Source organism: Felis catus, chromosome E1, assembly GCF_018350175.1.
Source record: "Felis catus isolate Fca126 chromosome E1, F.catus_Fca126_mat1.0, whole genome shotgun sequence".
NCBI lineage: Eukaryota > Metazoa > Chordata > Mammalia > Carnivora > Felidae > Felis > Felis catus.
Window position 1 is genome coordinate 15,887,300 of NC_058381.1, and position 23,891 is coordinate 15,911,190.

General features: G+C 48.3%; 3 protein-coding genes and 1 non-coding gene across 9 annotated transcripts in view; 2 read left to right on the forward strand and 2 right to left on the reverse strand.

Moving 5' to 3' along the window:
- VPS53 (VPS53 subunit of GARP complex) overlaps window positions 1–3,200 on the reverse strand; it is a 150,763-nt gene extending 147,563 nt beyond the window's left edge. Inside the window, exon 1 of one of the 3 annotated variants that reach the window (XM_045045335.1) lies at window positions 3,064–3,200. The gene's annotated coding sequence lies outside the window, so the exon portion shown is untranslated. Of the gene's footprint in view, window positions 1–2,501; window positions 2,623–2,963 lie in introns of those variants that run through there. The other 2 variants (XM_045045336.1, XM_045045337.1) reach the window with 2 other exon arrangements.
- Window positions 3,201–3,559: 359 nt separating this feature from the next.
- Window positions 3,560–10,885, forward strand: TLCD3A (TLC domain containing 3A). 3 transcript variants are annotated; one of them, XM_003996445.6, is made up of 5 exons: window positions 3,561–3,788; window positions 4,223–4,306; window positions 7,255–7,459; window positions 8,621–8,716; window positions 9,165–10,885. In XM_003996445.6, the coding sequence occupies exons 1-5, from the start codon at window positions 3,667–3,669 to the stop codon at window positions 9,432–9,434; spliced, it is 777 nt and encodes a 258-aa protein (XP_003996494.1). In that variant the 5' UTR covers window positions 3,561–3,666; the 3' UTR covers window positions 9,435–10,885. The 3 variants fall into 3 exon arrangements, with proteins under 3 accessions (XP_019672937.1, XP_003996494.1, XP_019672938.1); XM_019817378.3 differs by lacking the exon at window positions 4,223–4,306 and having other exon boundaries at window positions 3,560–3,788; XM_019817379.3 differs by lacking the exons at window positions 7,255–7,459; window positions 9,165–10,885 and having other exon boundaries at window positions 3,637–3,788; window positions 8,621–8,678.
- Window positions 10,886–11,884: 999 nt separating this feature from the next.
- GEMIN4 (gem nuclear organelle associated protein 4) lies at window positions 11,885–18,412 on the reverse strand. Of its 2 annotated transcripts, XM_019817375.3 has the most exons (3): window positions 18,123–18,412; window positions 12,897–15,241; window positions 11,885–12,308 (listed from the first exon to the last, which is right to left on the reverse strand). In XM_019817375.3, the coding sequence occupies exons 1-3, from the start codon at window positions 18,130–18,132 to the stop codon at window positions 12,075–12,077; spliced, it is 2,589 nt and encodes an 862-aa protein (XP_019672934.2). In that variant the 5' UTR covers window positions 18,133–18,412; the 3' UTR covers window positions 11,885–12,074. The 2 variants fall into 2 exon arrangements, with proteins under 2 accessions (XP_019672934.2, XP_003996495.2); XM_003996446.5 differs by having other exon boundaries at window positions 11,885–15,241.
- Window positions 18,413–18,450: 38 nt separating this feature from the next.
- LOC101088630 lies at window positions 18,451–19,535 on the forward strand. Its single transcript, XR_006590028.1, has 2 exons — window positions 18,451–18,587; window positions 19,087–19,535. It is a non-coding gene; the product is annotated as an uncharacterized LOC101088630 (transcript).
- Window positions 19,536–23,891: the final 4,356 nt, after the last annotated feature.

Here is a 23,891-nt window from a genome sequence, read left to right on the forward strand (position 1 = left end):
GAGACCTCCAAAGATCTCTTTCAGTTCAGTTCTGGAGCTCAAAATAAAGACGTTTCATGTGTGAATCTCAATTGCTTTTCCTTAGGTCCATTTTTCTGGATAGGAAGAAAATGTCCTTGATGGAGGGTAGCAGCCTGCACATCGCGTATCTTAAAGACACTCACCTGAGTATTCTCAGTCTCTTACAAGTAAATAGGGTATTTTCAATTTAAGGCTAGAGGAACCAGGGAGCAGAATGGGAGAGAGTTCTGCTATCCTGCCCCCTAATGGTATCCAGATTGGGGTTTAAAGGAATGGGAGAGAGAGGTTAGAAACCAGAGAAATCCCACCATAGCCCTCCCAAACTGGGAGCTTTATAAATTCTTACTCAAGGTGTGGCATTCTGGTTTGGTAAATGAGTCTTGTCTTGGCTTCTAGTAACCCAAACTTCACTCTCCAAACCCACCTAAGAAGCATAATCAAAAACTCCTTAAATCCCAACTCTACAGCATGAAATCACCCTGAACGTGAATCAGGACCCTGCGTTCCACCGTGAGCCTTGCTACTTCATAGGGTGGAGTGTCAGCTTCCCGTTCTGCACTTAAGTTTCTTCATCTATAAAATGAAATACTATGTTCTCCTGTTTTCACTGGGTTGTTTTGAGAACCAAGTGAGATATGTGAAAATGATTTGAAAAATTGTGAAGGTATAAATATAAAATGATGTTAATAACGGCAGCATCAGAGCCCATAAACTACACTCCACACGTTTTAATTCGTGAACAAACAATTAGAAACAGTGGTTATTAGTCAGAAACTATATTGTGAAAGACAACTATTTTCTTGTTTATCAGGTTTGAGGGCAGTGTAGTCATTAAGCACACTGACCTTGAAGGCAGAAGGTGATGAGTTCAAACTCCAACTCTGCCACCAGCAATGTGAACTTGGGCAGTTTTTTCACTGCTCTGGGTCTTACTTTGCGCACATGTGTGTGCACACGTGCGCGCGCACACACACACACACACACATGATAATAGATTCTTTGTGAGGATCCAGTGAGATAATGCTTGTAAAATGTTTGATAGAGTGCCTGGCACATAGTAAGTATTCAATAAATATTAGCTTTAAAATGTATCAAGTATTTCTTGGGCACTGGCAATGTGCCAGGCCTAACTTAGGAAACAATATGGAAAGATAATGGTTCTATTTCTGAGAGCTAATAAGTTTGGTGGGGAAACATCCATACAAATGAAAAAACAACATGGTTACTATTCAAATGCAAAAGTGGTCTAGAAAAGGAAATTTATATTGGAGGCACCAGGATGACTGAGTCGGTTAAGTGTCGGACTTCGGCTGAGGTCATGATCTTGCGATCTGTAGGTTCGATCTGTAGGTTCGAGCCCCAGGTTGGGCTCTGTGCTGACAACTCAGAGCCTGGAGCCTGCTTCGGATTCCCTGTCTCCCTCTCTCTCTGCCCCTCCCCTACTCACACTCTGCCTCTCTCTCTCTCAAAAGTAAATACGACATTAAAAACTTTTTTTAGAAAAAAGAAAATGTATAAATAGGCCTGGAAGAAACAGGTAGATAGAAATTTTCCTAGTGAAGGAAACACGACTCAAAACTCTTGAAGAGTGAATAGAAGTTTGTATTAAAAAGGCTTGGTGCTTTTTATTTGGCTTTATCATTTGCCATAGGGCTTGACAAGCCAAGTCTCATGTTTATGCTTGTTGGCTTTCTGGTGATTCAAGCTTAAAATTCTGGTGACTTGATGAGCATGGTGTTGGAAACTGATTTTACTTGCTATTTTCTGTATGTGAAACATCTGTTGTTTTGTTTTCATTTCACAGACCCCGTAAGAGCTGTACAAACAGCTTCTTGCATAGGGAATAGATTGGTTGCCACCACTTAAAAGTGTTAGCATCCTTGGAGCATGTCGCTGGTCCCTTTAAGGAGAGAAGGCAGGGAGAAATGGTAACCACTTGTCCCTCTCTGGAAAAGTTGGAGCTGGAGGTGACTGGGACAAATAGGTAGGGAACAGAAAATGGGATGCACAAGCATTTGTCCTGGAGACAACGAAAAGTTTACAGAGAGCTGTCCTTTGTCCACATGCAAATGTGAAAATACAGAAAGCTTTGTATTTGCCAGATACCTTGCTACCAAACTGGAGTGTCTTTTTCAGTTCACCATGTATGTCAGCAATGAATTTGGGAGTTAGAGATGTTGCCCTAAGTGGAAGAAATTTCAGACTTTCCTTTGAGTATTCTGTTTCCTTAATGTTGGTCAAATCCTTCAACAATGCACAAGAAGATGAAAAAGCTGTGTTAACTCTATTATCTGCTTCTGTACCAATAACTGCCATGTTAGAGAAATTTAATTGGCATCTAACAGAAATCATCTGTTACCTTATAAAAGTCATAGAATCTTAAGAATTTAGAACTGGAAGAGCCTTAAAGAGCTTGTAGGTCAGCCTCTTCATTTCACAAATGAGCAAACGGTGGCCCAGAGAGGCTGAGCCTCCCTCACCTCCGTTTCGGAATCCTCTCCAGGGCTTTCGTAAGCATTTTGCATGCTGATGAAGGGAAGGGAGCCACAAAGCCTTTGCATTGCAATAGGCACAAGTGAATTAGGGCACCTGGATGGAGAACTTTAAAATAAGAAAACATTGTCAACAACAACAACAAAACAGTCACCGAAACTGGAGAGTATCTTGACCCACAGGCAAGAGGCAGCACCGCAGAACCACAGAAGGTGTGCAGACATGGTATTCCGCCTCACTAAGATTGAGAGAGGATCTGCTGGCTTCTGTAGGGGGATTTAATGCTTTTAGGAGTGACCCCCCGCCCTCCCGCCCCGGAGGAAATGCAGCAGCGGCAGGACGTGGAAAAACCATGTTTGGCCTACAGAGAGATCTTTTCCTTAAGACTCCTATTTGGACGCGAAAGTGCCTGGTAGATAAGCCGGGCAGGCAGATGGCCACAAGCTCACCGGGCCTCTCCTTCCTTCCGCCAAAGAGAGATGCCCCGGCCCGGAGGGCTCCCCAACCCTGGGGGTGGGGGTGGGATCTCGACCGAAGGCACCTTCGTACCTGGATTTCTCGCGGCCTCCCCCAGCCCGCACCCTCTGCCTGGGGCCGGGGAGCAGAGGAGGACTGAGGGCAGGTGCGAGGCGTTTCGTCGGTCGCGCCGGTCTGGGAGGGAGGGGGACGCGTCCGCGGTGACGGAACAGAAGCCCCGAGAGCCTCGGCCCTTCCCACCACTGCCTGGGCCCCGCGGCCGCTCCGGAGGCGGCGGCGAACGCTCCACACCGCCGGTTCGGGGCGCAGCGTCGGCAGCCTCGGAGCTCTCCGGGCCGCAGCTCGCCCGCCGGCCGGGGGAACCCGGGGGAAGCCTCCGGGCCCAGGGGCGGCGGCGGGGAGACCCCGCCCCGGCCGGCCGGCCCGCGCCTATCGCGGCCGCCGGCCTGGTCACGCGGGGAGTGGCGCCGCGGGCTCGGGGCCAGCGCCCGGCGGCTGCCGGAGTCGCGGCGGGCCGGGGCCGGGGCCGGGGCCGGGCCGGGGGCGGGGGCGGCGGCGGCGGCGGAGGGCGGAGGGTGGAAACAGGGGCGGGCGGGCCGCGCCAGTCGGGAGCCGCGCCGAGCCGACCTGAGCCACGCCGAGGCGCCGAGCGCGGCGACCGACCCCCGAGCACCCATGCTGCTGACGCTGGCCTGCGGCTCGCTCTTCTTCCCGGGGCTCTTCGCACTGTGCACCTGGGGGCTGCGCCGCGCGCGGCCCGCCTGGACCGACAGCGACTGCGTGATGATCAGCACCAGGTACGGGCGAGGCCGGGCGCCGTCCGCCCCACCCCGGCCGCGCGCGGGCTGTGCCCGGCGCCCCGACCCGCCGGCGCCCGCCCCCTGCGCCGCGCCGAGGGCGGAAAAGGGGGGCGACAGGAAGCGAGGGGGCTGCCTCCCCGGTGCCTTGCCCCTCCGGGGCGCTGGCCGGAGCTCTCGGAAGACCGCGGGCGTCCCCCCGGGAGGGAGAGGGAGCCGGCTGGAGGGCGCCCACGCGGGGCGGGACGGGGCGGGAAGCTGCTGCTCGGGGGTCGGGGAGCGCGGCGGCGGCGGCAGTACCCTCTCCCTCACCCCCTTGGCGCCCGGGCCGCCTGCGCGAGAGGCAGGTTGAAGGCTTGGGCTTTGTGCTGTCTCCTGGACCGGACTTTTTCTTTTCTTTTTTTTTTTTTTTTTTCTTTTCTGCCGCACGTTAGACTGGTTTCTTCAGTGCAGGCAGTGTTGGCCACCGGGTCGGGGATCGTCATCATCCGCTCCTGTAACGACGTGATCACGGACAGGTAACATTCAGCGCCAGGTGAAAGCAGCACCAGTGACAGCGCCGAACTTTGTGGAAGTGTCCTTATTCGAGTGGCTCTCAGGCGCTAGTTCTTAATCAGCACGTGCTGTTGGGGAGCTGATTGATGGGAAAGCTGGGGCACCATAATTAGTGCCTCTTCCTCTCCGTACGTCTTTCGGCCTCGCCCACTTGAGAGAAAGTAAGCCCAAGATAACGCTAGTGAATGACGGGACTAGGTCTGAAGGTGGGCCATTGACCCAAGTACTTTGTGAGATACGTAAGTGTGAGAATTACTCGGAAGCGGAACTCTAGCTTTTGGTTCTTTTCAGTGATTTCACTAGGGTCCTACTCTGGAGCTTCATTGGCCAACGTATGTCCAGTGTGGGTAGCAGAGAGCCCCTCGGTGGAAAGGAGTGAATCCACCAACCCTGTCTTTACAAGGGCGGCTCCGTGGTTCCTCTGGATTTGCTGAAGGCAATGAAGAGGCTTCTAGTGTTTTCAGAAAACTGACTTGTACGCCAATCATAACTCGGTCCAGAGACAGGTCAGGAAAGGTGCCTCTAGTGAAGAAAATCATAAAGACCAGAGTGGTCTACTTTGTACAGTGTTTAGATCTCAGCAACTGTGCCTCCCTCCCCCATTTTTCTAAAAAACCATTTTTTTTTTCATCTGAGTTCCCAGAACCCCTCTTACTTTCTCCTAAAGAGTGATAATGAAACACGCTGGGAAAATCTCAGAGCCTCTTCTAGTCCCTTTCTCATGTTGACTCTGCAAAGTGCCCTGCTTTTCACCTGTCGAGACTGAACTTGATGGGAGCCGGAGTGCAGCGTCCACCTCACTGTGGCCTGCAGACTTAGCGTCCGGATCTTCCTTGGGTTAGGGCTGCCCTGTAGCTTTTGCGCTTTTCTTCCTGTGCCCCTTTTGCAGACGAAACCAGCTATCTGCAACGAATTATGGGCTATGCAGACAGAAGATAGGTCAAGTGGCCTTGACTGCATATACCACAGGCTGACAGCATTAGCTTGGCCGGGTTCCGTTTTTATTCTCTTTGGCCATTTTTGAGGTGTCGGGGGCTAACCTGAGGGTGTGGGTCCCTGTGGTGGAAGCTGAACCACCCTGGAGTGTGGGGACACAAAGGAATCTGGATCCAAGTCGCTTCTTTCCCGCTTTGGGGCTCAATGCCCTGCCTGTCTCATAGTTCAATGGGTGAAATAGTTTCTTATTGAGTTGCAGGAAGAGGAAAGAGTTCAGAAGAGCAAAGAATAAGAATGGGTCAGTTAGATAGAAGATGAAACTCATCCGATCTATGTTGGATCTCATCCAATCAGTCACCAGAACTTTCAACTGACCACAGCATGTTAGCCAGATCAACTCTTTGGCCATTTTCTGATCATGCAACAAGTTCCCTCACTGCCCCCAGTTTGTCACATCCAACTTGAAACCAGCCTCCTTTGCAAAGATTAAACTGACAGACGTGACTCCACAGCATTATCCTGAGCTGATATGAGGGCAAGCAGCGAGTAGCCACTAAGCATTTCAGAAGATACTGGTATGCCATTAATTGCCTGTTCTGTAGCGTGGTGTCTCCCCTCAGAAGCTCCACATGTTTAGTGGCTTGATCCTGGTCGCACACCTGAGTTTGGTTTTCCATTTCCTCCTTTTGTGTCTCTTTATGCCTTAGATTCTCTGATCACACAGTAGAGATAGACACATTTCTGTGTCCTCCACCTTTACATGTATGCATGAAGATTTTTTTAAAGGTTATTATTATTATTTTGAGGGAGGGACAGAGAAAGCATGCAAGTCGGGGGCGTGGGTGGGTGGGTAGGGGCAGAGAGAGAGAGGAGGAGAGAGAATCCCAGGCAGGCTCTGCACTGTCAGCAGAGCCCAAGGCGGGGCTCTATCTCAAGAACCATGAGATTATGACCTGAGCTAAAATCAAGTGTCAGATGCTTAACCAGCTGAACCACTCAGGAACTCCTGCCTAAGGATGTTCTAGAGGTACCTAGATCATCTTAAAAACAGAGTCCTCAGCAAGCACTGCAGGTGATTCTGAATTCGGGTTGAGAACCAGAAAACTAAATTACTTCTACCTGACAGGTGCACAGTAAAAATCTGCTGAGTGAAGCTGTCCCTTCTCAGCATAGCATATGATTTCTATGTTGATTTTTTTTTTCACATTACCTATAGAATGATTATTTATCATTTGGGAACAAAAGTGTAGAAATTAGAGACTTCTAATCTGCTCTGGGGCAGTGATACACAGTCATTTAGATTCTGCAAATGTTGATTCAGCCCCTTTGGACAAGTAAATGGGAACACTGTCTTTTGTCCCAGCTTCTCTTCTGGTGTCTGACTGCTGTAAGGTAAGTCCTTGGGCTCTGGGCTCATTTCCAGATGTATTTTTCTTAATGAGTGCAATTGGGATTAGCCATAGAATTCTAAAGAAAATGGTCAGGGTAGCTCCCAGAAACTCCCTACAGTGGGGTTGCAAGCAGATGCAAGAGGAAACTCCCAGCTATTGAGCAACTAAGTGAAGTCAAACGGGAAATATTTGATTTGGCATTTGGGACACCTACCTTCAAACCAGTTTCTTGGTGAGGCTATTGAATCATTTGTAGAGATATCGATATCAAAGTTAACTTCTATCAAAAAGCGCCAGAAAGCCCATTAGAAATGAGTAGCTAAGTCAGAGAAATAGTGACAGCTGGCTCCGTGGTCCTGAGTGGATCCTGGTTTTCTGCTTTTGACACTTAGGAATTTGCCCTGTCACTCAGAGAAAATTTTTCACTCACCTTATCACTGTCAGTGTCTCCACTGTAAAGTATTTGGAGTAAGAAACAATCAGGCACGAAGTTGAAGGGGATGTGTTTGAGAAGAGGTCGGCTTTGAGCTTTCATAATTGAGATCCATAGTTATTTCACGGACCGTTCATATGCTTTCTTTTAGGCACTGGCTTGCCCGGGAGTACGTCTGGTTCTTGATTCCATACATGATCTATGACTCCTACGCCATGTACCTCTGTGAATGGTACCGAACTGGAGACCAGAGCCGCAGACAGTCCCTCACCACTTTTCAGAGCTTCCTAAGTAAAAACCGTCTCATGATCACGCACCATGCGGTCATTCTGTTTGTCCTTGTGCCAGTGGCACAGGTATGGCCTTCCAGCACAGCCACCAGCAGACTCGGTCACTCATTTTCTCCTGTTAAACTGGCTCTCTTGACTGTTGCCTCTGAGTAATGTCTTGCCTTCCCCTTCCCTGCTGCACCCGCTCTCCTGGGCCAGCTACTTAAGCAGTAAAACGTCCCAGGCAGATCCTGCAGGGGGGGGGGGAAAAAAAAGATCTGAAATGTCTGTGATCCTCCTTACAGACATTACTCTTTATGCAAGCCCCCAGCCCTCTGTGACTCCCAGGCTCTGTCAAAGGTTCTGTCTTTAGCTTATACAATATAAGAACAATTGAAGACACAATGCAGGGCAACATAAAAATTGTTTTAAAGAAACGAGAGCAGCTTAGTCAACTGGCCATTTGCTCTAACAGTGCCGGAGAGTACTGTATGCACTATTTTGAGATCACAAAAGCACACTCTCAAAGCAGAGAGCCTCATAATTTCTCCTTGGATCCATTTCCCCACAAAAACCCACCCAACGAGGAAGAGAATGGGAATGCCGGAAGGAAATTAGTAATTTTGAGTGCCTACCAGGTGACAGGTGCTTGTAGCTTTCTATCTGTGATCAGAAGTTATTAGAGAATAATTAGATATTATTAGCCCTGTACCATAGATAAAGAAACCAGGGCCCTAAGAGTTTACTTATTGTACCCAGTGGTACGAGGTGACAGAGCTGCTATCCTGGTTTTTCTTAAGATAAAAGGAGTGGTAGAGTATATTACATTCTTCAAGAAGCTTCACCTGATTGCTCTGGGGCCCTAACATCCAGCACAGGGTCTGGCACATATTTTGTTGACTCAAACTGGCTAAATGCCCTTGGCGTGACAAAGTTAGATACCCAAAAGTAGGCTACACGGTTCCTTCCGGCTGACATTGAAATTCAGAAAAAGCTTGGTGTGTGATGCAATCAGCTGATCTGAAGCTGCCTCTGGATCCTAGGGATTTGGCCATCAAAGTGTCACTGCTGTGGAAGCAGCAGCACATTCACTGGGCCTGTACTTGCTCATTTAGCCTTTCCCTTTCCCCTCGTGCTCTCTCGTGGTCACCCTTCTCAATAGCCCTAGTTGGAATTTTCCTTCTGGTGATTCCTTAACCTCCATGTCTTATTTCCCCTTTTTTCCTCCCTCCCCTTTTCCTTCCGCAGAAGCTTAGGGGAGACCTTGGTGACTTCTTTGTTGGCTGTATCTTCACGGCAGAACTGAGCACTCCATTTGTGTCGCTGGGCAGAGTTCTGATTCAGGCACGTATGAGTGAGACGGCAGTAGCTGTGCGGAGGAAGCCGACTCTGCTCTTCCTGGGTAGATTGTGGGGTTTAGAGAAATCCCTTCGTGCTAGGAATAGTGGGGATAGGAAACCACTGAACAGACCTAAAGGTCAGTTGGTGTTCTGAGCCGATGGGGTTGAAATTGTACTTCTGATTCCAATTTGATACAGGTTGATTTTTTTTTTTTTTTTAAATTCAGTTTCCATATGCCTGTCGGCTGGGTGGCTTATGCCAAATTCAGTATCAGTATTGGAAAAACCACGAGCCTGTATGCACACATAAATACAGTGGCATTCAGTCCTCTTTTCTACAAGTGTCAGAAAACTAGATGCTTGGCCCTTACTGCGGTGGGGCTTGGGCTAGTCGTTCCCTGAAGGCACAGCCTTTTGGTGACTCTGCATTCTCCTTCCCTCTTCTCTTGCAGTTAAAGCAGCAGCATACCCTTCTGTACAAAGTGAACGGAATCCTCACACTGACCACCTTCCTCTGCTGTCGGATCCTTCTTTTCCCTTTCATGTACTGGTCCTATGGCCAACAGCAGGGACTAAGCCTACTCCAAGTGCCATTCAATATCCCTTTCTACTGCAACGTGGCCAATGGCTTCCTCATCGCTCCCCAGATCTACTGGTTCTCTCTGCTGTGCAAAAAGGCAACACGGCTCTTTGATGCTCCCCCAGCCCGAAAGGATGGGTAATTGCTCTCCGGAGTCGGGCAGTGAGGGTGCCTCCTCACACCAGCTGCCTCCTCCACTCAATCAATATTCTACGGACCAAATTGTGCCCTGGGTGGCCTCAGCCCTTGGGGTATTGATAAGCAGAGGGATTTGAGTTTTTCTAAAGAATATTCATATTACCTCCCTCTTCTAACCTACCCCTTTTGCAAAAGCACTTTTTTCTTAGTAACAACTATTGGCTTCTGTCAGATTTCCATTGGTAGCAAGGTGGTTTCAATGCAAGCCCAAGGATCCTTCCTTGGGTCTTAGCTCAAAGGTTCTGGGAGGTAGAAGCATGGGGTATGGAGACAGGTAGACTAGGGTGGTAAGTGTTTGGGCACCCGCCTGGCCCTAATATTGGTGGCTACCCACCTTTCCAACCACTCAGGGCAGTATCCACACATACCAGGCCAGCAGAAGCAAGACTTGGTTCTTCACGTCAGTTCTTGTGATGTTGGCCTGGGAAAATCACTGTGTGTAGGTAGTTTTTTATCACTTACTAGATAACCCATTGGTCCCATGCCTCATCCTGTCATCCACGTGCCAACACTGAATTCTTGTGTCCACTGACTTCCATTCAGAAGTCTCGCTGGCAGCAGGGTAAGAGGTGGGGAAGGGAACCTACAGCACTTGAGTAGGCAGAGAGGCCGATAGCGCCTTCGTAGGCTGCCTTGGGAAGACCAGTGTCAAACATGTGAGCTTGTTGTAAAGTCACAGATGCTGTTCCTTTTTTAGCACGTTCCCTCAAGCCCAGCTTTCCCCGTATCCACACGCACAGGATGCTGTTGTTACGATAGGGGTAAAGCGAACGGTGCCTATCAAGCTCTTTACTGGGTAACCCTGCTTTGACACTGCCCTTTCCATATGACATGGAAACAGGCTTCTGTATTCCAAACCGTGAGATGTCTCATCCAGGCTGCCTGATAAACCAGAGCCTGTGTCCCAAAGCCTGTTCCTACATGAGCGTACGGCCACTTTGCCACAGAAGGCTGGAGAGCAAGGGCGCAAGACAGCGCTGGCCAAAATACATCCTGTGGACCGACTCCCTCACCCGCCACTTGCAAATAGGATCCTCTGGTGCCAGTACTAATCGTTCCTTATCAACTAGGATGGTTTTTAGAATCTGCTACCATGCAGTGTTTTTTCAAGTGGTAGTAAAAATCTAGATGTTTTTAAAGTGCCTTTAATTCATTGTTGTCCATGAACTTTTAAAGTACTGGGTATGTAACGGTGTCTCAAATTTTGACTGTTTCAGTCTTTAATGGGTGCCATTTAAAAAACCTAAAATGCTGTAATTTTTTTTTTTTTTTTTTTACCATTTTTATTATCGGTGTATCTTTATAAATCACCCCTGTGGTGATTAAATTGCACTAATATTTCCCAGCTTCTCCTCATTTGTGAAATACATCAATACTGACTTCTTTCCAGACCCATCCTGTGACCTGACTGGAGTCACTGTTGTGTGCTATGGTTTCCGGCCCACTCATGCACCTGGAAGAAGTGGGGGTGTGGTCATGCTGTCAGTGTCTAGGAGGGCCTAGTTCATACCTTACTCTAACGTTTCTGGGGTTCCAAGAATACATGGTAGGGTCCTAGAGTTCAAGAATATTAATCAGGTAACTTTTGGCGCTTTCTTCCCTTCCTATGTAAGTCCCAATTAGAGGAATTGGGAGGGTTGAAAACCAAATGTAGGCCACTAAGCCAACCCACTTAAGGCGGGGGCGGGAACCAGAATAATGCCCCATTTTGAGTGAAGGTATGCACAGGAAGGTGACAGGGCATATCCTTTTCCTTTCCCTACCTCCCAAATTAAACGTCTCACCAACCAGTTCTCATAGTTCTGGGATATACCCAGACATGTTAAATTTGCATCTTCATGCTTCTGCACACACCACTGCCTGCTCCCACTCTTCAAAACCATGACAACTTACCCTAGGCAGAAGATAACTGTACCCATCCTTTATACCCATCTCTGCTGTGTTTACCAGACCTGGTTTCACACAGCCCCTCCTGGGTCCACTGAATGGAGTTAAGACCGTACTCCAATTCCGAAGTCACCCATTTACTTAAGGTTAGTAGTCTACCCCCTGACATTTAATTTTCTTGGTCCAATGTTCTTTTACAGTGGTGCAGGCTGTTTGGGCACACAAATCACACAGCCACTTGCTGGCAGAAGGGAGTGCTTTTGCTTGTTGCCCTTTCCAAGGTAGCACGAAATGACTCTGGAAAGGGGTTTCAGTGCAAAAGAACATACCTGGTAATTTTTCCACTTGGGTGATTTCACCTTTGGACTCATTTGCCAAATTCTAGGGTGGGGTCCAGTTATGAACAAGTTCCTCCCAGGTTGCCTTGATCTTTAAGACTCCAGCTGAGCCCAATGTCAGAGAATCTCTAAGCCTAGACTATTGACGAGAAAGACTCAAGAGACAGGATAAAACTCAGAAGAGAATTTTATAATTTGTATGTTATAAACATCTAAGAAACTATTTTCTTTATAGTTACTGCCATATACCTTCTTAGCTTGTGTACAATTTCACATAACTGAAAAGTTTATGTTTCTCAGCTCGACCCCTAGAGACCCCACCCATGTTGAGGGCCCAGCTGTTTTCTGATCTACAAAGGTCAGAAGTTGCTGATCTTCTGCAGCAGGGTTTGGCGCCGCTCCTCAGGGCTAATGTTCTCGGCGATGGACTTTAAGAAACGCTGCTCATTTACCTTCTGGAGCAAGGAACTAACAGAAGGGTTGGCCTTGCTTAGGGTTTCGTAGCAGGTGAGGATTTCCAAGGCCAAGACGTAGAGAGGTTCACACACCTCTTGGTGGACCATGGCCATGATGTGCAGAACATGACAGAATACCTGGGTATAAAAAAACAGGGTTTCCTGGGTCAGGTCCTGTTCTTGTCCTTGAGCCCAAGGGCCAACTGACTGTATCAACCTAACGGAGTCCAGGAGGTTAGTCAGACTGTTACAGAGAAGTCTGACCACATGGCTCCAGCCTTCCATAGGAAGCCAATTACGACAACTCTGGCTGCAGAGAAACTGGAAGGCTCTCAGAAAGAGTACAGAGAGTTGGAGCTCCTGGGCAAAGGGCTTCAGGTTGAGCAGAGGAACAAACTGAATATATTCCAAGCTATAAGGGACATGTAGGAGCTGTTTCTCCAATAGTCTCCTGGTCAACTGGTAAAGGTACTGCCACTCCTGGGGGCTGCACCAAGGCATGACTTGTACCAGGGCCACCAGAAAGCCCTTGCTGAACAATCTGACCTCCTCAGGGTTGCCCACATCTACCACCAAGAGGGAAAGCATCTGCTCAGAGATGCTGCTAGAGAGGTAGCAGCACTCCATCCAGGCAAGAAGCCCTGTGCCTGGCCCGTACCCAGGGTGGGCCTGGGAGGTCCACTCGTCCTCAGAAAGCTTACAGATCTCAAAAAGTGTGGCCGGCACCTCACACTTGAAGTGGCCCTCAAAGAGGTTCTTCATTCTCAAGCGCACTGTCCAATCGAGCTGTTCCAGCTTCCGGTGGAGCCAAGACTGGGACTTGATCCATGTGTCCGGGGAGAAGGTCTCAGCATTAGCCAGTACAATCTCACAGAGGATCTCCAGGATATGGATCACCAAATCCTTCCCATCCAAAGAGAGGCACCGCTTCTCTTTGGGGAGCTGCCAGTATTTGCTGAAGCAATCCAGCAGCTGGCACAAGCTGAAGATGAGAGGGAACGGAGAACAGGTCTGCAGCCAGTATCCCTCTAAAGATGCATTTGCTTGGAGAGTCTGGATGAAGATCTTCAAACTGAGGTCCACCTCTTTGACATCTAGCATCAAGAAGGGCAGGACGAACTCTTTTAGCACTTCATCTGGCTCAAGAAGAGCAGCAACTGGGATACCCTGGGGCTTCACAGGGGTCATGAGACAGCTCAGGAGCTCCAAAAATTGCTTTTCTTCCTTGGGTGTAGAGAACTTTCTCCAGACGGTTTCTTTGAGGCATGACACCACAAAATTGGTGGGTGGATTTGGACTCTGCTCTTCCATGAACCTAAGGGCAGGGAAGGCAGTGAGAATCTGAGCCAGGAACTTGTGAGTGCCAAGATTGACCACAGCCATGCTGCACATTTTCTTCACCGTGATCTCTGGGTACAGAATTACCAGGCGAGCCACAGAAGCTACAGCTTTAGCTAAGCCCTGTTCAGAGGCACTCTGTGCGAGCTGGTTAAAAGTTGTATTGAGGTCTTCCTGAAACCCGTCCAAGTAAGCCAACTTCTCAGACAGACCCTTTCGCCCCCAGGAGCACAGGGTGCCTGATAGGACTTTATTTTTGTCTGGCAGTGAGAGGTCTACATAACATTCCAGGATCAGGCTGATCACTTGTTTGATCTGAGATTCAGGGATGGCTCTGTCTGTCACGGTGACTTCCATCACCGTTTGCAACAGCTTTAACAACAAGTCCGGCTCTTGGAAGAGAGCCTGGTTATTTACCAGGCAGGCTAGCCACTCATCTGAGAAAGCCCACTTCTTCTCAGAAGCAAAAATGTAGCACATTTCCATATGCCGGTCCATCTTCTGGTTGATGATGGCCATGGCGATCGAGGCAGTGATGTCCTTCTCGAAGCCCTTGTTCTTCAGCACCCTGTTTGTTTTCTTTAGGAAGTCCCCTACACACTCTGCCAGCTCAGAGACCACCTGCCCCTCCTCCTTAGACAAGCTGGTGGAATCCAGGTAGAGCTTCAAGTTCTGGCTGAAGGAAGTCAGACTATCACACAGCCGGTAGCTGTCATAACTTGTCCCCTGGCTGCTGTTGAGCACGGTCTGCAGCTCCTCCCCCCACTCTCGCAGCAGGCTGCACATGAACTCCAACCCGATGAAAACTGTGTCGCTTGGGAGCTTGGCCAGGGAAGTCAGGCTGATGTCCCGTTCTGCTTCCTTTACCTTCTCTGCCAGTGCCTGTTGGTGATACGGGTTCTGGGTGTCCAAATTCCACACGGAGATCACCGCGGCCAGTTTGTCCAGATACACAGTTGCAGACACTTCCTGGGGGTCATCCTCCATTAGTGCAAACACCGTCAACATGTCAGCCAAGTTGGCTAGCGCATAGCACTTCATCCCGGGGCACAGGATTCGATTTTGGATTTGTTTCAACCCAGTGAGCAGCATGGCCAATAGGGGCATAGTAGGACACACATCTGGGTCTGACTTAAACCTCTTTGGAGGATGGGAGAACTCATCTGAAGAGGACAAGTACTTATGGGCCATTGTTCTAAACTGGGAGAGCAGGGGGTCCTGCTGATTGCCTTTGTGCTTTATCATTTCCCACCAGACACTGAGGAAAAAGGCCACATCCTTTGAAGAAGTGTCAACAGACATGTGCTCCAAAAAGTGCTCTAGTTCTGCACGGCAGATAGTGGTGGGCAGGGCCATCAGGAGCTGGATAAAGAGTCCAGAAGCTTCCAGAGACTTGAGCAGCTCAAAAAGCACTGTGTGATTGATGGTAGGGATCATGTTGACTACTGAGAAGAACACATCTTCCTGCCACCGAGTGTCAGTGTCAGAAGGGGTGACAGGGTAGGGCTGAAGAACCTTGGCCCAGATGATGATCAGAGCTTTCTTCTTCCAGGCAAAGGGCTGGGAATGTGCTGTGGTGGAGGAGATCTCCCTTAGGGCCTCCACAATGGGCCGCCCAACACGCTCCCAGTCAGACTTTGTCAATTCTGTCAGTGCCTTGGGGTGGAACAGCTGCTCAGCGAGCAAGAAGCCTCCATGAAGAATAGTCATTTCTTCGCAGATATTCAAGGGTCCTGCACAGAGAGAAACCGAACAAGACAGAATGTGGTGAAAAATCTTTAAAATAATTAGAAGGAGTTAGAGGCAAAGAGACATCAGTTAGTACAGGCTGGCTGTCATTATCAGAGTTGGACATGAGAAGGGTTCAGTGAGACTGGGAAGAAGGGATAGTTCCAAGAGCTGCTGCAGAGCTGGAGTCAAAAGGACTTGCCTGAGGAATAAAAAAGGACTCCCATACTCTCTAGCCTGGATTGGGAAGACAATGGGCATCACTGGAGGAACAAAGAAGAATCAGAACAGTTTTGGAGGAACCCACTGTTCAGTTTGGGTCATTTGGAGTTTGAGGTAGAACATTAAGGTAGAAACATCCTCCAGCAATGGAAAGGTGGGGTTGACACCCAGGAGGAGAGTCCATCCTGAAATGTAGCTCAGGGAGATATCCACCCAGAGGGGATCAATGGAATGAGCAAAGTAAATGAGATCCTGCAGGAAAAGCATGTGAAAAGGGAAGGGCTAGGCCCTCCGGCACAGGATGGGCCAGCAGAGGATGTGGGGAGGAAGGCTGAGAGAGAGAGATATCACAGCAGTACCAAACTGCAGGGGCCACCAAGTGAGTAGTGTGGAATGTGACAATTGAGCCTCTAAGTAATGATATAGCCTAAGAGGGGCACAGGCCAGGGCTGTGGGCATAGAAGCAATCAGACAAGCCTTGCCGTCCTTCCTTTCCCTTACAGCCTTGTCTTGCAAACAGATTTCAAATGTTCTGCCTTTCGGGGAAACAGTTTACCCCATAGCTCTTTCTGTCAAACCAGAACAAGCTACTGAAGGCTCTGGTTCTCTGGTAGAAACCGAGAGGTCGACACAAAAAAATACTAGATTAAGAAAGAAAAGTTCTTCCTCCAGTGAGCCATGAATCAACAGACTTCTCAAGGAAGGCATTTTGGGATGTTTAATTAAGACACAGCTTTAAATCCTAGTTCAACCATTTAAAAGCAGTGCAATCTTAGATTTCTTCTCTGAGCTTCCCTTCTGTGTACGTGGGGAAAATAGAGACTTCCTATTAGGACTGTGAGGAACAAGCGATAATATTAGCTAAGCCCTTGGCAGAGGTGGTTGCTGTTAGCTTCCGATTCCATCTCCCAGAGCTGCTGAGCGTTAAATAAGATATAGCTACAGTAAGCATCTGGCTACAAAGAGCCTGGTAAGTGCTCAATAAACGTTGATTCCCCCCAAATCTTTCCATTGTTGGCAGGACCAGAACCTTGTCACTATTCTTTGCCTTCCCCAGCTCAATAATAGGAAAGGACATAGGTCTTCCTCAAGTAAGCTTCTTCCAGCCCGGAAACAAAATAAGAGTACAAACACTACTCACTATTGAGTATTCCTGACTTCTCTCCCCTTTCCCAGGGCATGGAGATGCCACCCCTTCCTCATTCCCTCATGCCTCCAAGAACCCATCTTTCCCATTTATACAGGCCAGAAGCCAGCAAGTGAGAGCCTTGATTCAGATTTAAAAAGGTCCTGCCCTTTGACCTTAAGGGAGCAGCTAAAGGCAAAGGATTATCCAACCAACTGGTGAAGGCAATTCACCTGGACCCCCAGTGGCCAAGGCAGACTCCCAGGGAAGATCAGGTTGCCTGAGGGGTCTCACTGGGGATTCTGCCCCTTCCCCCCCCCCCTTTTTTTGGTTCAGGTTGGTCTCCTAGGACCCCAAAATATGCCCCCCATGAATCTGTATATTTAATTTTATTGCACAATCAGTTCAGCCAAAATGTTTGGCCCCCAATACCCACTTTCCAGAGATGGTATGTTCACTGTGCTACCTGAAGGAGTTAAGTCCCAGGAGCTATCGGTTAACAGCTGGGCAAATCCTAAGTCTTTTTATTACTCCTGGTTAACTGGTGCTTGTAACTCCCTCCCTATGTTTATTAAGTGTTTACTCCGTGTCAGGCACTGTGCGAGATCTTTTTGAATCTTCAAATCAACCTGCTGACCCTTTCTGCTGTAGCGATGGGAACACTGAGATTCAGGAAGAGTTTGCTCAGAATGTCTCTACTACAGCGTAATGGGGCTGGGACAGAAATCACCACAGCTGCAGGGCTCCAAACTCTCTCCTGTTCCACCACTGAAGAGCTAACTGGGGATAGGACTACTGGCACATCTCGGGGTGCCTCACCCCAGCTCTCTCAGAACAGCCTCCTGGTCTTATCTCCATAAGAGCATGGCTAGCAGGGTGGGAGGCTGGACAAGGAGCCACCGATTTATACTAGGTCTCCCCTCCCTTCCCGCAGACCCTGCCTGTGAGGATTCTGAATCAAAGGCACAGAAGTTCAAAAGTGCCCCTCGGCTGCTGCGGCCCTCCCCACAGCTGCTGGTCGCATGAACGTTAGCTGTGCACAAGGCACCGTACCAGACACTGTATACACGTGCTCTCAATCCAAAGGCCCCCAAACTGTGTGATGGATACATTATCATCGTCCCCGTTATATCTATGAGGACCTCAAGAGCGTAAGACGCTTGCTCAACAACTCGGTAGCCATTCAATAAATGAGACTGTCGGGGTATCCGGGATTCCCCCGGGCGTCTTCTGAGCCGGGCATTTTCCAAAGCACGTGCACAAACCCTGCCTGTCCACCTTCAGGAAAATCTAACTTCACATCCGCTTCGCCCTTCACGTGGAAAGGCGTCCGGAGGGAGCAAGATGCCGGCCATGGAGCTGCCGGGCCGGGGTTAGATCCCGGCCTCCCGACCCCCGGCCTCCAAGGATAACCCCGCCCTCCAAAACCCTCCCCAGCCCGGAGGTCTCCCTTAGCCCGGACCCGCTCAGCACCGCCCTCGTCCCCCGTCTCGGGACGCGGACCAGGAGGGCCGAGGACCGGCACCAGAGACACCCACCTAGGTCCATGGCGGCGACGCCAGCGGCCGTGAGGCCGCCCCTCCCCCGCGAGGCCGCGAGCGCAGCGCAGGCGCCACGGCACAATGGGCAGTTCCGGGGGGCGGGACAATGGGCCGCGCGCCTCAGCCCCCGCCCACAATCTCAGCCCCGGCTCCGCGCGGTCGGTCGCGATCCTCCCGCCGCTCCGCGCGCACGCGCGGTCCTCACCGACAGGTCAGCGGCGTCCAGGCAGCCCGGCCCACATCGCCCCCTACCGGCCCGAGGCTTCCAACCAGTCAACAGGCAAGAACTCGCACTTCGTTTCCGCCCTGCGTGCCCCGCCCCGCCCCCAAACGTCCGTCCGGTCACTGGCCCCTGGGCTCTACAGCTCCCTTTGCCTGCCCGCTCAACACCGCTTGTGTTCAACCCCTGCACAGCCCAGCCTTCTGAGTCCCAGTGGCTCCTACCCACTAGCTCCATCCCAGGTTCCGCTTTCGCTCTCATACAGTAACCCCCGGGATTACCCGCACTGAACGCCCTCCCCCTGGCTGCCCATTAACCAGCACAGATGTGCCACTCAGAGGCGTCTTCGCCTCTAGCGGGTCTGCCTGGTCTCACTCAAGACCATCTGCCCCCCCAGACGCACAACCCGCCCTCCCCCCGCTCCCCAGAGTGCCTTCTTCTCATAGCAGCAGCACAGCATCCTAAATTTTCTGGCATCATAATAGATGCCTGTGAAATGTTACTGGTTACCCTCCCCAGAAAATGCATTTTGCCAGCCAGAGCAATAGGAGGGGAGAGCCAATCCAAATAGCCTCAGTTTGCAATCTGAACTTTATAAAAACACATTGGACTTCTCACTGGGAAGACACACATGGACCTCCCGTGTTCTCAAACATTACCGTCTCCTTTGCTCCCTTTCACTCTTCAGAGACCTAATTACTAGCCTCCAGCGTTTCTAACTCTCCATCCTCCATCCTCCAGTGCCAACTGTCACCTAGAAAAGACACAGGGGCCCGGCCTCAGTTCCCCCAATGTGCCAAGTAGAGTTTGAGATGGCCTGCGCTGCTGTCAAGCAGTTGAAGGGACCTGTGAGTGATCAGGAGAAACTGTTGGTGTACAGCTTCTACAAACAGGCCACCCAGGGCGACTGCAACATCCCTGCCCCACCTGCCACAGATGTGAAAGCCAAGGCCAAGTGGGAGGCATGGAACGAGAACAAAGGGATGTCCAAGATGGATGCCATGAGGATCTATGTTGCCAAAGTGGAAGAACTGAAGAAAAATGACAGTGGATAAGGAGGAGTGCCAAACAGAATGAAGTGGCATGGCTCCTCTGGTAGGGAAAAGGGCTTCTTAAAAGTCTGATGGCTGAAATGTCATGAAGCCATAATAACTGTAGCTGAGAGACCTCAATAAATCACTTAAACTGCATGAGAGTGACTGTTTGCTGACAGGTGATTACACTCAAAGTGACTGGGAGAATCCTGGGGAGGTGTCCAAAATATATGAAAACAGCCTCTCCACTAGGGAAAGTTCCATCAAAACTGGCTTCATGTAGGATTCTAAGAGCTCCCAGCCTTCCTATTCCCAGATAGATATTTGGCAGGAGTAGAGGGGTTGGGGGAAGAATCATGCTATGGAAATTGCCCAAGATTTGAGGTCAGTCACAAAGACCATTCTCCAGAGGCTAGGCCTCTCAGGAGAAAGGAGAAGGAAGGAGGAGGCTGAGGCTCCTCTCTCTTCAGGGGTTGTCTGTTCACTACTAACCCAACATTACTGAGGGGAAAGGGTCTTTGTCTTCCAAAAAGCTCAAGTCAAGTCCTACTTCCCAAAGCCCCACTGGAACATAGGCCTGATGAAGTCAATTATTTGAGGGAAGTCAAACATTTAGTGACGTAATTGATGCATGACAACATAGCAGATGAGAAACACCGAAGCAGATGGTTTCAAAATCCCAGCCTCTGAATGCAACCAAAATTTCCTTGGGATTAGTCTGTAGTTAACCCTGCTTTCTGCTTGCATGTCGGTAGGACAAGATGTGTACATGTAAATGAGTTTATTTATTTATGTTTGTTTATTTTTGGTAGTGAGAGAGTGCAAGCACAAGCAGGGGAGGGGCAGAGGGTGGGGGACAGAGGATCCCAAGCGGGCTCTGGGTTGACAGCCTGAGGCGGGACTCAAATTCAAGAACCGTGAGACCATGACCTGAGCCAAAGTTGGACACTCAACTGACTAAGCCACCCAGGCGCCCCCGAATTTGTTTCAGAAAGACAACCCACCCCTTGACCCATGCAAAGGCCAAAGTGCCTGAGCTCAGCTTCCACTCCTTAGTGTTGATTATCACGGAGGCATCGATGGACAAAAGTGCACTGGGATATGGAGTGCTATTACTAAAGACATTTCAGAGAAAAAGCTCTGCTGTGGCATGGAACTTCCCAATACTTTTCCTCAAAAACTATTTTCACAGATCATGACATCAGGTCAGCTCCAGTTCATGAAGGACCCTTAAACAATAGAAGCAACAACCATAAAGACTTCGGAGGACAAAGGAAACCAAAGATCTTTAGGATCTTCTGTTCATGTATTTACAGGAAGTGGCTATAGACTAAGTACAGATATTACTTGAGAATAAAGTGTCCCCAGGACACCAGTGGTGTCTGTGACTAAAGAACTATTGTAACTATAAACTGGGCAAATAGTTGTACAATAGTTGTGCTGTCCTCTCTTCTTTGGAGGATATTATAAGCACATTTTGATGCTTTTAGGACCCTGATTCACATTAAATGTGAATTACTTAAAAATAATAATAGAGGGGCATCTGGGTGGCTCAGTGGGTTAAGCTTCCAACTCTTGATTTCAGCTCAGGTCATGATCTCACATGTGAGTTTGAACCCCACATCGGGCTCTGGGGTGACAGTGCAGAGCCTGCTTGGGATTCTCTCTCTCTCCCTCTCTCTCTGAACCTCCCCCACTCTCTCTCTCTCTCAAAACTAAACAAACTTAAAAAAAAAGAAAAAAAAAAAGAGTATCTTGCTCCAAAATATGGTATAAACTCAGGAGTTGTAGGTATAGCCATACCATTCTGTAAATCATTATATAAAACCTGATAAAGTAAAAATACACCATAGTTAGGACTGTAGAAAAAAACCATAAGATGAATTATTAAAAAAAAAAAAAAAAGTGGGGCATCTGGGTGGCTCGGTCAGTTAAATGTCCAACTCTTGAATTTGGCTCAGGCCATGACTATAGTATTGTGAGATCATCCCTGTGTCAGGCTCTGCACTGAGCTAGGAGCCTGCTTAAGATCCTCTCTCTCTCTCTCTCTCTCTCTCTTTCTCCCCCACCCTCACCCTCTGCCCCTCTCCCCGCTTGCCTGCACTCTCTCTCCCTAAAATAAAATTTAAAAAAAAAGAGAGAGAATCTCTCTCTCTGCCCCTCCCCTGCTGGTGCACGCACGCATGTACTTTCTCAAAACAAAACAATGTACACAGTGTGCTAAAATTTTTGGAGGAATCGGAGAACATAAGTATATTTGTATGCTTAATAAGTAGGAGGCAGGGAGAATGGGATTGACGGGGACAGGTAGGAGCAAGACTTTTCAAAGTATACCTTTTTATATTGTTTTGATTTTTGAATCATTGACTCTATTATCTTATAGAGGCCTGAGGCAAAAGTATTTGTTGATCATTAAGGCCGGAGTAAATTTCCTATGAACTTCCCAAAGGAAAGGTAGGAAATCTTAGACCAAACTGCAAGTTCCCATTAACTCTCACCATAAATTTCAGGGCACAAATTGGAGCCCCTCCTAAAAACTCTGCTAAGCCACAATGGCAACATGTGACAGGTGAGATGGGCAGAGAGTCACATAAAAGAGCAGTGAATATCCACAGCTTTGCTAATTCCACCAAGATGTCAAACAAATATGGACTTCATACTAACTCTCTGGCCTAAGCTAGGGGAACTCTTGCAACATAGCCATTCTAAATCTCTCTGGATTTAACCCAAGGGGAACTTGAATTTAAACTTAATATGCTAGGGGCACCTAGTTGATCATCCATTCTACTTAGGCTCAGGTCACGATCTCACAGCTTGTGGGTTCGAGCTCCTCGTCAGGCTCTGTGTTGACAGCTCACAGCCTGAAGCCTGCTTCGGATTCTGTGTCTCCCTCTCTGCTCTTCTCCCTCTCTCTCTCTCAAAAATAAACATTAAATTTTTTTTTAATATGCTAGAAGTCCACAACCCCTCAAGGCCAAAAAACAAAATGACTGCTCTGAAAACACAACCCTGAAGAAGCTCAAAAACTTTCCAGCTTCATCTGTCTTAAAACACCAGCTTGGGTAAAACCATCTATCTATCTATCTATCTATGTATCTATCTATCTATGTATCTATCTATCTATCTATCTATCTATCTATCTATCTTTCCTTTCTTTCATTCTTTCTTTTTTTCTTTCTTTCTTTCTTTCTTAGAAAAAAATTTTAGGTTTACTTTGAGAGAGATGGCACAAGCAGGGGAGGGGCAGAGATAGAGGGAGAGAGAGAATTCCAAGCAGGCTCTGCACTGCCACCACAGAGCCAGACACGAGGCTTGAACCCACGAACTATGAGATCATGACCCGAGCCAAAACCAACAGTCGAACGCTCAACCGACTGAGCCACCCCGGTGCTCCCAAAGCCATCTTTCTTATTACTTCGTTTTCTCGTGGAGCATACCAGAGGTGGGAAAGCAATCATACCTGGGGTCTAAAATCACTAGCTACACTGGGCAGAGGCAGACTTTTGGATTCCTTGATAAAAGGCCAAAGTTGTACACTAAATGGTTTTAGGATGAACACAATACTAAAGATTGCAGCTAAAGAAAAATGACTGGCTTGAGATAAAAGGGGGCTTATTTCGTAAAGTCAAAATGTCCCAGGTGAATAAACAGCATTAACTTTTCTCATGCATAGCTGTAATTTAAGAGAGGAAAATTCTGGTATATTAAAATTGAAGTGAATAAAAAGAAAACCAGTATGTGTTTAGTCATTCAGTACTTACATAAACCACTTAATTTATAATAACAAACTCAGATGGCCTATGTCAGCAGCCTAATACACTGGGAAAAGCATAGTTTCTTTGTACAAGAACAGTATTACCAGAGATAAACATCAAGAATTACTCATTAAGCTAAAGGGAAATCTGAGAATTCACAAATCTTAGTCTAAAGAGACACAGAGAAGTTTGGTTGTTCAAAATTTACACAATAATTTCCCCATGTACGTGAAAATAGGTGAACCAATTGTTTAGGGAAGGAACATCTAAACTTGGTTTGCTTGGAACCTCGTGATTGCTTCCCTAAGACAGGGAATTTAAGTTGAGTGAAAAGTGCTGTGGAGCTGGAAAAGGACTGTTTTCTGTCAGTGAAGGTAAGACCACCCTATAAGATGAACTGAAACCCGAAAATTTCCTGCCAGCAAGGGAGAATAACTGAGGTAATTTCACACATGTTATTCTGGAACTGGGAACCTCTGAGCCAGCCCTTTTCAATCTCCTCAGTTTCTGCTCTATAATTAGAACCCGGCCACAACCATTTCAAATAATGAATCTTATGGCTGGTATAAAAACTTGATTTCAGGAGTATACTTTCAAAAACCATTTAAGAATAAATATGGCCAATATAATTCTGTTTCCAGTCATTAAAATTTGTTCTGCAGAACCGAACAGAAAACTATAAGAAAATGTTAAAATAAAATTTTTCAGGCTGAAGAAATAATCTAATCCATAGTTAAGAAATCGAATCCATATTTAA

Excerpts from the sequence above, each read along its gene's own strand:
- TLCD3A (XM_003996445.6), top strand. The coding sequence starts at position 3,667 with ATGCTGCTGACGCTGGCCTGCGGCTCGCTCTTCTTCCCGGGGCTCTTC. Across the intron at positions 3,789-4,222 it reads TGCGTGATGATCAGCACCAG|ACTGGTTTCTTCAGTGCAGG; the intron begins GTACGGGCGAGG and ends GCCGCACGTTAG. Across the intron at positions 8,717-9,164 it reads TGGGCAGAGTTCTGATTCAG|TTAAAGCAGCAGCATACCCT; the intron begins GCACGTATGAGT and ends CTTCTCTTGCAG.